The 15,991-nt window shown below is 45.9% G+C and overlaps 1 protein-coding gene across 3 annotated transcripts in view; it reads left to right on the forward strand.

The window, feature by feature from the left end:
* The window catches only part of RNF123 (ring finger protein 123), a 119,116-nt gene that overhangs the window by 4,066 nt on the left and 99,059 nt on the right, over positions 1–15,991 (forward strand). For all 3 annotated transcript variants that reach the window (XM_068252920.1, XM_068252921.1, XM_068252922.1), the window contains exons 2-3: positions 1,576–1,661; positions 12,338–12,422. In XM_068252920.1, the coding sequence (XP_068109021.1) occupies positions 1,576–1,661; positions 12,338–12,422 (171 nt within the window). The remainder of the gene's footprint in view (positions 1–1,575; positions 1,662–12,337; positions 12,423–15,991) is intronic.

Raw genomic sequence — 15,991 nt, forward strand, 5'->3', positions numbered from 1 at the left:
GTCATTAGCACTCATCAGGCAATGTCTATGAGCAAGCCAGACCAAAGGGGGCTGAATAACTACACACACCCCACTTTGCAGTTATTTATTTGTAAAAAATGTTTGGACTCATGTATGATTTTCGTTCCACTTCTCACATGTACACCACTTTGTGTTGGTCTTTCACGTGGAATTCCAATAAAATTGATTCATGTTTGTGGCAGTAATATGACAAAATGTGGAAAACCTTAAAGGGATGAATACTTTTGCAAACCACTGTAATGGCTGCTTTATAATGTGGCTTGCCACAATAAGATGTGCCACCTATTCAATTTTCACAAATCGGCAGGTGTGTTGTGGTACAACAGCGTGCGACATCGTAACCTACGGTATACTTTAACAGTAAAAGTGAAGCATACTTTTCATTGATTGCATGCTTCACTGTATCTGATGCAACGCCCAGGTAACATGCAGCGCCACTTTGCAGATGCTTTGCTGCTGTTACAGGGAATGCAACGCAACAGCCACTGTAAACGTAGCCTAAAACATTTCATTCTGAGCTGGTCCAAATGTTTATGGTAATTTTGTACAGCTTGAAAAAGGACCAATCAGATTCTGCAATATTCATTGGTTAATTTTCAAGTTGTACAAATTTTTGAACAATTACCATAAAAACATCTTATTGACCATCTCTACTATGCGGTAGACGTGACTCTTTTCATGTGCTGAGCATGTGTGGAGTGTGTCCATGACAATCTTTCCTGCTCTTTAGGGAAGCTAACTGACAGCTGGAGTGACAAGTCTCAGTGCTCAGTACAGTTAATTGAGGCACATGCATTTTAGAATGTTATATCCTTAAAGGGAAGGTCCGAGGTAATTAAAAAAACAAAAATCTACTTACCCAGGGCTTCCACCAGCCCCTGTGCCCTTGCCGTAGCTCCTCACCCTCGCCAGGTCGTCATCTACTGTGCCTGAGTGAGAACTGCTGGGGGTCGCACTGACGTAGCCTGGAGTGTACTGCGCAAGGGCAGTAGTTCTACGCCTGTGCAGAACACTCCAGATGACGTCAGCGTGACCGCGAGCGGCTCTTGCGCAGGTGCAGTAGATTCCTGTCGGGATCTGCATCGGAGGGGACCCCCGGGCCACTGGCTGGGAGTGGAGCTGTGGCGAGGATGCAGGAAGGCTGCCAGGGGCTGGAGGAAGCCCCGGGTAAGTAGATATTTTTTTTTTTTGATTGCTTTGCATCTTTCCTTTTAACAAACATTCCTTTTTTTGCTAGGAACACCCCATACAATTTTCTGGCAGATCGATTATTTCCAACATATCTGATCTGAATTTTAATTGATTTTTCCAATTATTTTTTGTTCCTTGGTTCAGTTCTATGAAAATCGATTAATAAAAGATAATTTAAAAAAATTATCAAAAAATTGATCAAAATTCAGATCAGACATGTTGGAAATAATTGATCTGGCAGGTAAATCTGCCAGAAAATTGTATGGTGTGTACTTAGCATTACATCTCTCTGTCTACTATGCTATCCCTGTATTGCTCATGTAATTCCTCTATTGATTACAGTATGTTCCTGCTCTTTTCCAGGGACATGGCATCCAGGGGCTCTGGTACATCTCTGTCGCGGAGGAATTACCGGTTGTCTTCAGAGCCTGAGAAGACAAAGGCAACAGGTGCGGCTGCAACCTTGCTGATAGTGGTGTCTGTGCTTGAGAATCCAGCCTTAAAGAGAACCCGAGGTGGGGATCGTAGAAAGAAATCTGTACACAGAGGCTGGGTCTGGCTATAGTGCCCAGCCTCTGTTGCTAGTTGAATCCCCCTAAGTGCCCCCTGCGCTCCGCTCTCCCCCATAAATTACGGCCGCGCTCTCGGGCATTGTTTACCTTACTAATGTCACTCACGCCGCTCCCCCCGCGTCCTGCAGAGCGCCAGTCTCCGCCCGCATCCCTTCCCTCCAATCAGCGGCAAGGGAAGGGACGTGGGCGGGGAGCGGCGCTCTGCAGGAGGCGTGGGAGCGCAGTGAGTGACAGTAGTGAGGTAAATACAGCCCGCTGCGACACGCTGCGTGTCGCCAGCGCGGCTGTAATTTATGGGGATTCAACTAGCAACAGAGGCTGGGCACTATAGCCAGACCCAGCCTCTGTGTATTTCTTTCTACGATCCCCACCTCGGGTTCTCTTTAAAAGAGGAATGTTGACCCAGGATTGAACTTCACCCCAATCAGTAGCTGATGGCCCCATTACCACAAGAAATCATTACCTTTTCTTGAATAGATAATCAGGGGGGTCTGTATGCGTACGAGAGAGAACGGCGCCGGAGACTTGGGCGCAGGACACAGCCAGTATATGGCTGATCCTGCTGCCGCACAAGTCCGGGCCGTGTTAATTACTATTCCCCCTCCAGGCCGACATGGATAGTGGGGGAATGAAATAATTCGGCTTCCAGCAATCGCTGGAATCCGAATTATTGTTTTAAAAGCAACTTCAGGTCCGTCTTCTGACTGCGCTGAAGTTACTCCCTGTGCCTGCGATAGCCGTAGTTCCTATTACGGCCTATGGTGGCGCCGACAGCGCCCAAGTCTCCAGCGCTGGATTTACCGTGTTCGGTCTGTATGGCTGATATTGTGGTGAAACCCCTCCTGCTGACAGTTTCGTGTCTGTGAATCTCGTTGCATTGTAGGAAATAACCGCTGTGTCCAACTGCTAAGCAAGCAATGTTTCCATCATCATATTCTTGAAGAGACACTGAAGCGAAAAAAATTATATGATATAATGAATTGGTTGTGTACTATGAATAATTACTAGAAGATTAGCAGCAAAGAAAATATTCTCATATTTTTATTTTCAGGTATATAGTGTTTTTTCTAACATTGCATCATTCTATAATATGTGCAGATTACACAACACTCAGCATTCAAAATGATTCTTTCAGAGCAGTCTGTGAACTAATGACCTCTCCTCTGGCAGAGAAAAAGAAAACAGTTGAGATAATAAAAGTCAGATAACAGCCCTCTCCATGTCGTAGAGCTTAATGGCTTTATTGCATAGAGATAACATAGAGATAACAACTGGAGTTTCTTAACTCTTCCTGTACTGGAAACAATTAGACTGATGTATCTGATCTTAAGGTGGCCATACACTAGTCGATTTGCCATCAGATTCGACCAACAGACAGATCCCTATCTGATCGAATCTGATCAGAGAGGGATCGTATGGCTACCTTTACTGCAAACAGATTGTGAACCGATTTCAGCCTGAAACCGATTACAATCTGTTGTGGTGGTGGTGCTGCTGCCGCCGCTCCCCCCCCCCCCCCCCCGCCGCATACATTACCTGCTCCGCCGGCGCGACTGCCCCCGCTCGTCTCCGCTCTTCTCCGCTCTGGTCTCCGGCTCCAGCATGCTTCACTTCTTCCTGCCCGGCAGGAAGTTTAAACAGTAGAGCGCCCTCTACTGTTTAAACTTCCTGCCGGGCAGGAATAAGTGAAGGCATGCCGGAGACCAGAGCGGAGAAGAGCGGAGACGAGCGGGGGCAGTCGCGCCGGCAGAGCAGGTAATGTATGCGGGCTCTATTGCGTCGGTTGTCGGGCACTCGAACGCCGCTAGCGATGCGCTCTTTACCCGCGGGCGATCGACGGTAATTTTCCGCACGGCGCGATCGACGGGATTGGACGAAATGAATCGAAATTCGGCGTGTAGCGCGAACGATTGGCAGCAGATTCGATCCCAGTGATCGAATCTGCTGTTGAAACGGCGGTAAATCGGGCCAGTGTATGGCCAGCTTTAATGTTTTATTTCTTAGCTGTACTACACATACAAATCATAATATCATAATTTTTTTTTCGCTTCAGTGTCTCTTTAAGTGGGAATAATGGTAGTTGATGCTGTCAGGTTTTTATTTTTTTTGGAGGGGAGGGGGGCTGCTAGCAGTAAAGATGCTGACCTGGAGGCTTATGGTGCATCAAACATGAACGAATAACATGACAAATATCAATAATTTCTTGATCTATCTTCTTTTTTTTTTAACTTTTCACTTTGTCTTTCGGTGAAGTTCCTCTTTAAGTGGTGCTAAACCTACAATTACACCATATTAACCCCCTTAGCTGTAACCCATAGCTACACTCGTGGTAGCCGCTGGGAGGTTCATGCAGAGCATTGCACACAGCGGGCGATTTCACTCACCTCCTGGGCGATCCAGACGCTGGCAGCCATTCCTCTTCCTGTCCACAGAGGCTCTGCATCCCCCTGGTGAGATTGCCCACTGTCGTCATGATGACAGTCGGCAATCTCACTATAGGCTTACAGCGCCACCCGGAGGACAGAGGGAGAACTGCAGTGCTGGATCCCAGGGAGGTGAGTAAGTGCAGGGGCTGCTCCATGCTCTCTCATGGCATGATTTTTTTTTTTTTCCTTGCTTTTTGGGTCAAAAAGCACATGAAAAAAATTGTACCGCTTTTAGACCCTAAAATCAGGAATAATCACCGCCAGGGAGGTTAAGTGCAGTTCCTTGGTGGTGATGTGCATGGGAAAGCACATTATCAATTTGCTTTGAAAGGTTCTGATTTGATGGTAACAATTTTGCAGCAGATCGGAGACTTTCAGACATAGCAGACCATTATATGCTTCTGATGGGTTTCTTGCAGACAGGAGTATCTCAATTCCTCGGTGTCCGAGCAACTAACGTTTATTTGCATTATTTGGACAGTAGTAATAAAGTTACTCATTCTGGAATCTCTGCATTGACCCCTCATTTGAATATGCACCTTTGGGTGTTCTGGTTGGCTTTTGGAGGTGTACTAGGACTGCTTTCTCTGGTTAAACAGAGAAGCGCACGCACTCACTTGGTCTTAAAGGGGAACTTAAAGAGAAACCGTGACCAAGAATTGAACTTCAGCCCAATCAGTAGCTGATACACCCTTTCCGATGAAAAATCTTTTCCTTTTCTCAAATGGATCATCAGGGGGGTATGGCTAATATTGTGGTGAAACCCCTCCCACAGTGTGATGTCAGGGCCCTGAGGGTTTGTTGTCTGGTAGGAAATAACGACTGTTTCCAGAACTCTCAGTAAGGCTTAGTTCATATTACACAACAATCGCACAAGCAACACGTTTTCGGATTTCCTAAAGATCGGAACACTGCAGTGAAAACACATTCATAGGGTGACACTGCTCTAGCACTTTGCTGATTGCTGGCGATCAGCAAATGGAGTGAAATCGCTCACAGTGTGAACCTGCCCTTAAAGGGAAGGTGCGAGTATGGAAAAAAAAAAAATAACGTCTACTTACCTGGGGCTTCCTCCAGCCGCTGGCAGCCTATGCGTCCCTCGCTGCAGTTCCAGTGTTCCGGAATCCCCTCCGTTGCAAATGCCGACCTCGTCAGGCATCTGCAGCGCAGTGGATCCCGGGACAATTGAGCTGCGGCGAGGGACGCATAGGCTGCCAGGGGCTGGAGGAAGCCCCAGGTAAGTAGACTTTTTTTTTTTTTTCCCCTCATGCTCACACCTATCTTTTAACGAACATTCTGCAGAGATTACCTGGCAGGACGAAACATGTGGCCAGGTGTGATACATTTCAGAATGTAAATCGGGGTTAGGAAAGATTTTACAATGGGCAAACGCTGAAATCTATTTGTGAATATTCTAAAATATAAGCAATTTTATTCATTTCATCGTTTTTCACTACAGTTCCTCTTTAAGTCTTGCTCACGTGACGGGTGGTGCAATGCGGTACAAAACGTCACATGTAGGCCCTGATTTACTAAGATTGGAGATCACTGGACAGCTTGTGTGGTCCAGAAAACTTTAACTGGAGTCTTTTAACCGCTCTGCGGCCGCATAACGCAGGATGGCGGACACAGAGTGGATACCTCGTTCCTCCTGGATGCATATATGCGTCATCTCGCAATGCGCAAGATTTAACGGAAGCTCGCGCTCACTCTAATAAACAGAGCAGGGCTTCATGATCAACCTGCCAGCTGCGATCATGGCTTGCAAGCTGTTAAAAAAAAAGCACTGGTATTTAAATGAACAGCCCTGCGATCTAGTGCAGTGCTGTACTGGGGACAGCTCTGTCACTGAGCTGTCCCCAGGAGAGGCTCACAATCTGATCCCTCTCATAGGCTGATGCCTATGAGAGGCGATCGCGGTGATTGGATCTCGGGGGCAGGGAAATGGGCATTTTTATTTAAAACAAAAAACAATAAAATTAATTTTTAAAAAATACAGATCGCAGCAGCAATCAGATGCCACCAACAGAAAGCTCTGTTGGTGGCAAGGGAAGGAGGAAAGGAAGGAGGAAAGATTCATTTGTGTGCTAAGTTGTATGGCCGTGCAGCACACTTAAAGCCGCAGTGTGCTGAATTGTAAAAAAATGGCCTGGTCACTACTAGGCGGGTGTAAGCCTGTGGTCCTCAAGAGGTTAAAAATGTGTGAGCTATCCAGTGGGAAAAGATTACAGCCCCCACCTGGGTCATATCAGATCTTGGTGATGTATGCTTATAGTAGTACTATGAAATAGCAGTCATGCAGTTTCAGTCCTGTACCACACCTGCAGTGAGAACATTTTGTAATAAAGCTAGAACTACTTGGGCTATATTATAAAAGAAAAAGAATGCAATTTAAGCGTGGAATGTGACTGCAGTTGCATGACTGTTGCACAGGTTTTTAGCAATCCTCACTCTAGTCTAAGGGCTCGTTCAGACTATGTGTGCTGCCGTGCACATTTTGGCTGCACGTATAGTGTGCCACACGCAAGAACTGTACAAGGGTATAGACAGCCCTTCTACCGTTCCCATCATATGCGCTATTGCTCTGCTGCATGCATTTTCGGGAATCGCAGTGCAGATCCTATTCATTGTAATGATTGAGATCTGCAACGCATAGTAGCGCAGATGGCGTGCAATTGTATGCGTTGCATTCCGATCGCACAGCTATCTGCGCTAAATAATGTGAACGAGGCCTAAAACTCAAAGAGAGTTTCATACTTTTAGTAAAATAACAAGCAATGTTTAGAACAGGGGTCCCCAAACGTTTTGGGCCGAGGGCTGGGTCAACGTTTCGGACTGCTGGAGGGCCGGAGTATACATAAAATGATGAAGAAGTCTTTGCGGGCCAGACAGTGAAGCATACCCAGGTGACAACCTGCAGTGGACAGCAGTGGCACCTGATGTGGAATTTGATTGGAAACCAGCGAATTACTGCTTTCTGGCTTCCATGTGGATGGGTGATGCCAGCATTGCTATTCTATATGCGGACCACCAATATTTAAAGATGTAGCTTTACCGGGGGGGCGGTAAAAAAGCCTGAGGGGGCCACAATCGGCCCGCGGGCCTTAGTTTGAGGACCACTGGTTTATAAGAATCTAGTTCAGATTTGATGAATTACAAATGGTTCTTAATTTTTTTTCCCCAACTGTAATTAATTGGGATCATAGTGTCTGATATATAGGAACATGAGACGTTTGGTGCCAGTTTAAAACTTGTTTTTTGCACTGCGGTGCAATGCTCCTGCCGTATCGCAACACAGCGCAAAAAACCTCTTATATGCACGCGACTGAGAGGGGCGGGGTTGGCACGCTATGAGATGAATGTGTGAATTGGTGTCATAATCCCTGTGCAGCTGTAGGGTGAAAAGAGGTGTAATACATTTTTACTTCCTGCTTTGTGTAGACAAACAGATGTCTATATAAAAGTCATAGCCGCTACGGACTGCCTTTGAAAGTTACTTATTGCCTTATACGATGACTGGGCGTATAAGATGACCCCCCCCCCCCCCTCCATACTTTTAAAATATAGAGTTTGGGATATACTCGTCGTATAAAACTACCCCTCTTCCAACGCACACCAAATAAAAAAATGAAAAAACATCATATACTGGTGCTATGTATGAACAGATACTGGTGCTGTTCTGTATGTGGTACCCAGTCAGGGTCGGACAGGGACACTGGGGGCCCACCAAAAAAATTTCAACCTGGGGCCCACACATCCCATGATTGCGGTGAAAAAAGGGCGTGACCATGCTCCGGAAGGTGGGCATGGTCATGATGTATTATGGACAAGGCCAAATGTACATGATCTTAGCAGCATTGTAATTCAGAGACACTGCTGCCCAGCAAAACTTTGCATAGATTCCCCTCCTTCAATATGAAGTAATGTCCTACTTTGCAGAGGTTATGACCACAGCAACGGGGGACAATTGTGCCCCATATGTATGTAGCTTAATGCCTGGTACACACCATGCAATTTCTCGCCAGAAAGATGGTCCAATAGATAAATTCCGACAGGTCGGATCCGATTTCCGATCGCTTTTGTACAGAAGTGATTGGAAAATCGAACAGAAATCAGATCGGACCTGTCAGAATTTATCTATTGGACCTTCTATTTGGCGAGAAATTGCATGGTGTGTACCAGGCATAAAGCATCTTATCTACCAAACAATGCATACAGGCTGCATCCGCTTGCTTGTTGCTTTGGGGCTATTTTATGGTTCATAATTTTTAAGGCTAATAAATAGGGAAGGAATTATAGCTGCGGCAGTGTGAACATCCATCCCATAATTCCAGCATGAACTGATGTGAATGCAGGTTTGCGATCTCCATCCCTATTGGCCAGCTGATGTTGGGTCAGAGGTCATGCTAGGAATTATGGGATGAATGATTGCTGCACCATTCTTAGTAATAACAACTGCATGAAAAAAATAAACTCCTAAAGGATTAAGCACACTATGCATGGCAGATATTAGAGCAATGCTCAGTGCCACTGCCTCCATTGCAGCACTGTCTCAATAACAGTGAATAGGACATTGCTGCACTGCGCACCAACATGTATGCAACGGTGCATTTTCAGAACAAACTGCAGCACAGCGCACAGGTAGGACATAGCGTGCCAACCCCGCCCCTCTCAGTCTTTCTTCACAGAGAAGAGGCGGAGATCCGCGGGGATTGACGTGAATGGAGGCAGAGCTGCAGCTCAAAGCTCTGCCTCCTCGGGCAGCAAAATCCACAACTTTGAAAGTTGTGGATTTTTGCCCCGGTATATGTTGGGTATGATCGCCGGCGGCGATTTGAGGGGTGGGCGAGATGCCGCAGGGAGGGGGGAAACATGTAGCTAGCGCTATAAAAAAAAAAATTGGTAAAAAAAAAACCCTCCCGCGGCCGTGCGCCGCAAATAATCAGAACGCTAGGAAGGTTAAATGCTATGCATGCAAGCTAAATGAAAAACTGCACAACATGACTGCATTCAGAATCCACAAAGTTGTTCTAAAGACTTGTACACACATTCCAACCTGCCTGATAGTTTGTCAGACTGATCCACTGGTTGGATCAGGCAAACAACCTGTTATCAGTTGGTCATCTGGTAGTTTGTCAGCTGTACACACACTCAACTTATCTTCCAACAGACAAGTTTGGAAGATAGTTGCACAGATTGTTGGTAGGTGTGTATGAGCCTTTAGCCAGGCAAACGTGTTTTTCCTACTATTTACTTTTCAGAACATAAGGCTAAAATTGGCTTTGTTTGACTGGCTCATTTGCATGGATACTATTTTTTTTGTTTGTTTTAAAAGTTTTTTCATGATTTTTTTTTTTTTTTTTTTTTTAAAAGACAGGAGTAGCACATTGGGTTTGATTTATTAAGCTGCACTGTTTAACTACTTGCCGACCGCTCCACGCCGATTAAAATGAATGCGGCGGCAGCCCCAGGACCGCTTCACGCCGATTGGCGTGAGTGGCTTTCAATGGGGCTAGCAGGAGATCTCGCACACACCTCCGCTTGGAAGGTAGAGGTCAGCTCTGCCTTCAGTCTCCCAGCAGCAATCTAAGGCAGCGCTGTACTGGGGGCAGCCGTGTGACACCGCAGTCCTCCTGGGACACAGGAGAGCGATCGGCTCTTCTAGGCTGACGCCTATGACAGCTGATCGCTGTGATTGGCTGGCTGGGGGGAGGGAGGGATTTAAGAAAAAAATAAAATAACTAGTAAGATTTATTTAAAAAAGAAAAAGAACATAAATATTTATAAAAAAAATATATATAAACACTGGGGGAGCGATCAGACCCCAACAACAGAGAGCTCTGTTGGTGGGGAGAAAGGAGGGGAATCACTTGTGTGCTGAGTTGTGCGACCCTGCAGCTATACCTTAAAGCTGCGGTGACCCAATTTATGAAAAATGGCCTGGTCTTTTGGGGGGTTTAACACCGCGGTCCTCAAGTGATTAAGCAGCGCAGCTTAATGACAGGAGCACAAGTTATGCGCATACTACGCGTGGTAGTGCAGCATATCGTGCGCTACTAACTACCCCGCGTTCCATCTAAGTAAAGTCCGCTCCACTTAACCTGCCCTGAGCTCCGCCGGGTCCAGTGGCTTTAATTGTGGCTGTCAAGTGACAGGCAGCATGTTGGGCCAATCAAAGTGCGGGGATCACGTCCATTAAAGCCTCTGGACCCGCCGGGCTCAGGGTGGGTTCAGTGGAGCGGACGTTACTTAGGAGTGCAAGGTAGTTAGCAGCAGATACTGCACTACTGTATGTAGTGTGCGCATAACTCGCGCTCCTGTAATTTTAAAGCTTAATGAATCAACCCCATAATAACAAATGCCATCAATCAAAAGATAGCATATTAACATTGGAATGATAAACAACTATTTATTTTTAATGTTATTGTGCTGTGCCCAGGCATTGCTAAAAATCTAACATGCCGGATCTTCATGCAATCGTTGGGCACCTGATGTAGTTACGCTGGTCTGACCATAATGACCACCCCCGCCATGGCAGTCGTTATGATGCACCGCACCACTCAGAGTTCAGACCAGCGTGTGTATGGACCATTAGGGCTGGTTCCGGCAGATGTGTCAATCTCCTGCCCAGTGTCTCGTCCAAATGCTTTTCTGCAAGCGTGCAGAAAAGCATTTGTTGACTTTCAATGGCGATTCCCAGCGATTGCCATTTTTCCTCTCGCAGGGGGACACAGGACGCTAATGGACCCCAGAACGACCAGACCCTGCTGCTTCCAGACAGTGGAAAAAATAAAGATCAAAATGCTGCTTTTGCATAAACCGTAGTAAATGACGTGTGAACTGGCCCTTAGCTGTTGTACCACACAAGGGAGATGTTAGATAAATACAGGACTGTATTTATTTCTGCATCTGTAGATTTATTTCGTCATCCATATTTGAGGAGGATTTTTCTATTTGTGATTAAAAAGTTTATTTTAGAAATTTTTACTTTTTGATATGATTTTGTATTTGTAATTTTTATTGTACTCAAAATGGATACTACACCCTTGCTTGACGGATTTTAGTATGTTGCAAGCAAAAATTTTACGAAAATTAATTGAACCACTTTTTGCACAAAAAATCCTGCAGAAATTGAACACTAGGGAGGTTAAGCCAAAAAAACAAAAAACAAACAAAACAGTTTTACTTACCTGGGGCTTCTTGCAGCTCCCTGCAGTCATCCTGTGCCCGCGCTGTCCTTCTGCAACCCTCCAGCAAGCAGTGGCGACACCGTGAAAGCTGGCCAGTCGGATGCTACTGCGCACGCGTTGGTTGTGCTCCCTTTGCCAGGCGTTTTGCACAGTAGAGATTTTTCCATACTGCACATGCACAGAATGCTGCCATACATAGGGATGCGACAAGGGAGCGCTTGGCTGGTCAGCTTTCGGCGGTTTGCCTCTGCTGGCCGGAGGGTCTCGGAAAGGTCAGCGCGGGCACAGGATGACTGTGGGGGGCTGCAAGAAGCCCCAGGTAAGTTAGTTTTTTTTTTTTTCTTTTTTTTTCTTCTGACTTTAGATTTCCGTAGCATTACATCGAGCAGTTCAATGCTTGCAGCTCAATCGGTGCTCAATAGATTTCTGCTGAAACTCATTGAAATTGAGTTTGCTGTGTAGAGTGGGAATCTCACCAGTTTTATCTACTGACACCGACACTTTAATGGCCCATACTCACGGGCTACAATTGTCGCCCGTGAGTATGCGCCGTTGCACGGGCGCGCACCCCGAACTGTCGCTCGTCGCTGATGTTGCCAGGCAATTGAACTGCTCGATCGCCTGGCACTCCGCCGCAACTGTCGCTAGTCCGTGTGAGTACGCGGACTAGCGACAGCAACCTCCATTGAGGAATACGGAGCTTCCGGCGGGGGGCGGAGGAACGTTGGCGACAGCTTCCGTCGCTCTGCTGGTCCCTCTTCCGCGTGTGTACGTGGAGGGACCTGGCGAGGAGCTGTCGCCCACACGCTCACGTGTGCTGGCGACAGGCCCAAAAAGTTGCCCGTGAGTATGGGCCATTAAGCATGGTGGGTTAGTGGCATTGATGATCATTTAATACAACATTTAAAATGTTTTTTTTTTTTTTTTCTTTTTCTAGGTATTGTGAATGAGAGATTGCTGAATCAGTATCTGCATCGGATATTCCCAGGCAGTGACGGAGCACAGCATGGCGCCACCTACAGGTATAACCCTACCTTTACCTGTTTGCTTGTTAAAGTAACCCTGACTGAATTTTAAAACAAGTTTGACACTTGCCTTGGTAGAGGGGAGCCTCTGGCTCGGTGGCGTAGCTAAGGCGCTTTGGGCCACAGTACAAGTTTTGCATTGCCACCCCCGCCTCCCAAGCACTCTATACATAACAATTGATACAGCACACCAAAACCTGCAAGATCTGCTGCTAGATACCCCAGGACTTCTTCGGAGGTCTCATGGAATCCACGCCTTGATCTGTTGTGGTGGCACACAGGGGACCTACACTAGCGGATCCGAGATGAAAAACTAACTAACAAGTAACTTGTCTATATATCTTATCTAAAGTTTAGATAGTTTACACAGCAAATCTAGCTGCAAACAGCTTTACTAGAATATGATTATTTTTTCCTGTGATACAATGACAGCAGCCATGTTGTTTGTAAACATTACACAGAGGCAGGCTTATCTGTATCTTGAGCAAAAAAACATAATTCCCCCTCCTTCTCCCTCCTCCCCTCTGCCTCTGAAATCTCTGGCTAGTAACCTCCTCCTGTCCAGACTGAGCTCCCATGAGCCCTTGCTACTGTCTGAAAGTGCCTTGGCTCTCTCAAAACCTGTGGGCGTCTCTTGTTTAGTTTAAAGGGAATTAGAGTATTAAAACAAAAACAAAAAAGTATTTGGCTTGAGGAATGCCCTATAAACAATAGGAAAGGAACACAATTATGCAATGAGTAAAAGTTCATCTCGGATCCACTTTAAGGTTTTTTAAGTTTTGTCTCATTAGTGTGCAGTAATAGTTGTGATTGTGGGTATGCGTGCTTCTAGGGATCAGGTATGAAGTTTTGTCTTTGAAATGCATCATGCAAGAGGATGTTCTGCCTCCATACGAATGTTTTTTTTAGCTTTGTGCAATGAAATACTTTAAATCAAACCTGTGAGGTTTGCTACTGCCGATTAGGAACACACTTACTTTAGGAGAGGGAAGCCTCTGGATCCTGGAGAGGCTTCCCATGTCCTCCTCAGCCAGGCGGATCCAGTCATAAGACCCCCGAAGCACTGCGCCTGCTCCTGTAGCATGGACCTGCTTGTGCTCCACTGGAAAACGCCAAGCCCACCGGGTCCAAGCTACTGCGAAGGCGGCTCACACGTGCTGTTACACGGACCCGATCGAGCTCCACTTTTCCCCCTAGAGCCTGAGCAGGTCTGTGCTACTGTGCAGGTGCAGATGTTTCACGCATGCGCTGTTACACGGACCCGGAAAAACATTTATTCTACCTCTACAGATTGCCCAGAAAGCTCATGGTGAACCAGAACTCCTAGGAGTAAGGGTCTGAAAGAGACCAAAAAGCCTCCACTAAAATGCAATGCAAAACAGGAGTTTGCCTTCCTAAAACTGAAGGTATTTACGTTTGTTCTGGTTGAATTGAGCTTTGAGGTTTCCCACAATGCATCACTGCTGGATATGCAAAACATCTTTGTTGTCACTTATAGCTAAATATACCTCCGGAACTGTTGGAATGCAATGATGTGTCAGCTTGTTACTATTACTGAGCCAAACTATTCCAACATGCACACAGACTGTTTTGGATTGATTGATCCTCATCAGTGCATGGCATGGATTAATATGGCTCTATAGGGTAGAACTTTAAACACCCAGAGTTACAGATTGCCCAGCAAGCTCCTGGTGAACCAGAACTGCTAGGAGTGTATAAGGGGCTGAAAGAGACCAAAAAGCCTCCTTACTAAAATGCTATGCAAAATAGATGTTTGCCTTCTAAAGCAGAAGGTATTTGTTATTATTCAGGTTGGAGTGAGCTCTGAGGTGTCCCACGATGCATCACTTCTGAATATGCAAATCATCTCTTTGTTTTTACAGTAATGATTCTTTATTGTAAAGAAGCTTTCTCTGGAGATGCATCTGGTGGAGACATTGGATTGTTAGGGAAGGCTTGGCTGTTTTCCTAAAAGTGAAGGTTACATAAAGCTGTGAAGACACACTGTGTAAACTAAGTCCAGGGGTTTTGTCTGTTGCTATAAAAAGTCAGGAAGGAGTTGGGCAGCGCTTTATAAGGTTATCTGCCTTCCTCTGGATCGGTGGAGCTTTCTGTGTCACAGGATACCTAGATAGCTTACAGAGAACCAGACCATATTGTAGAGGGCTCAGTGGAACTGAAAAGCCATTGGACTTGGTTTCTGAGTGAGAATGTGAATGTTGGGGTGCGATGAGCTGGCTGGACAGTATTGCTTGCAGTCCCTCTGCTGATAATCTGTACTCATGTCTGGCTGCTGCAGATCATAACTGCTGTGTTCATGATATTTAGAGAGTTTCACTGTTAACTGTATGTAGTAGCACTCACTGTCCAGTGATGGCTGCCCCGTCAGCTGTCTGTCATCATGTCTATAAATACAGAGCTCTCTGGTTACTAGGAGCTCTGCTGCCACATGCTGCTGTGTGTCCTATTAACCACTTCCTGTCTGTCACTGGACACTGCTGTGTTGTCCCTGCACATGACTGCTTTGTTTGACTTTATTTAAAGCGGAACAGACGAACGATAAAAAACAAAGTGTTTCACTTACCTGGGGCTTCTGCCAGCCCCTCTGCAGCCTTTCTGTCCCCAGCCGGTCCTCCACGATCCTCCGTTCTCCCGCCACCAGCTAGTTTCATTACCGACGACTTGTAAGTCGACGGCAACTGCGCCTGCGCACCCCGGCTCACGCAATGCTTTCTTCGCGTTGGCCCATGGCTCAGGCGCAGTTGCCGTCGACTTACAAGTCGTCGGTAAGGAACTGCTTGGTGGTGGGAGAACGGAAAATCGTGGAGGACCGGCGCGGGACAGGAAGGCTGCAGAAGAGCTGCCAGAAGCCCCAGTTCAGGGAAACACTTTGTTTTTTTTATCGTTCTTCAGTTATGCTTTAAAGTGGTATTGTCACCATAAAAATCAAATTTCAACAGGTCTGAGTGTATTAAGTGATAAAGATGTTAATCCTGCGTTCAAAACTTGCAAAACTTTTTCTGCTGTTATGGTTTGTAGTTATCACATACTTTAGGAGCACTGGCCCTAGTGCCAAACAGTGCCAAAGAGTTGAATGCTGGGAGTTCTTTTTATCTATAATATATTCCTCCTCTTTCATTTATTTCTGCCTAGCTGCTTATCAGAAACACCCTCTGATTACTTGTGTTTACAAGCAAGGCTGAGGTGACTCAGTGATTGGATGTGTAAATAAAAAAAGACAGTGCAGTTGTTAGTATACACCTCAGTGAGAGTGTCTGAAGACTCTGGGAGGAGGGCAGCTAATGAATACACAATGAGCAAGAGAAGGAAGGGGGGAAAACAAGAGTCAGGGAGGATATGATGTCAGCATTAGCTTGGCAAGATGGCCACTGCCTAGAATAGGATTTTCTGCTTTTGCTTTATAAAATTCACAGGAATCATTAAGTGGATAGCACAATACATCTGTTATGTAAGTAGAAGTAGTATTTATCTACTTATATATGTGTTTTTATTTGTACGTTAGCATGGGTGTCGCTTGTTCTTTAAGAGCTCCTAACTTCTCACAC

Source organism: Hyperolius riggenbachi, chromosome 9 (genome assembly GCF_040937935.1).
Source record: "Hyperolius riggenbachi isolate aHypRig1 chromosome 9, aHypRig1.pri, whole genome shotgun sequence".
Classification (NCBI taxonomy): Eukaryota; Metazoa; Chordata; class Amphibia; order Anura; family Hyperoliidae; genus Hyperolius; species Hyperolius riggenbachi.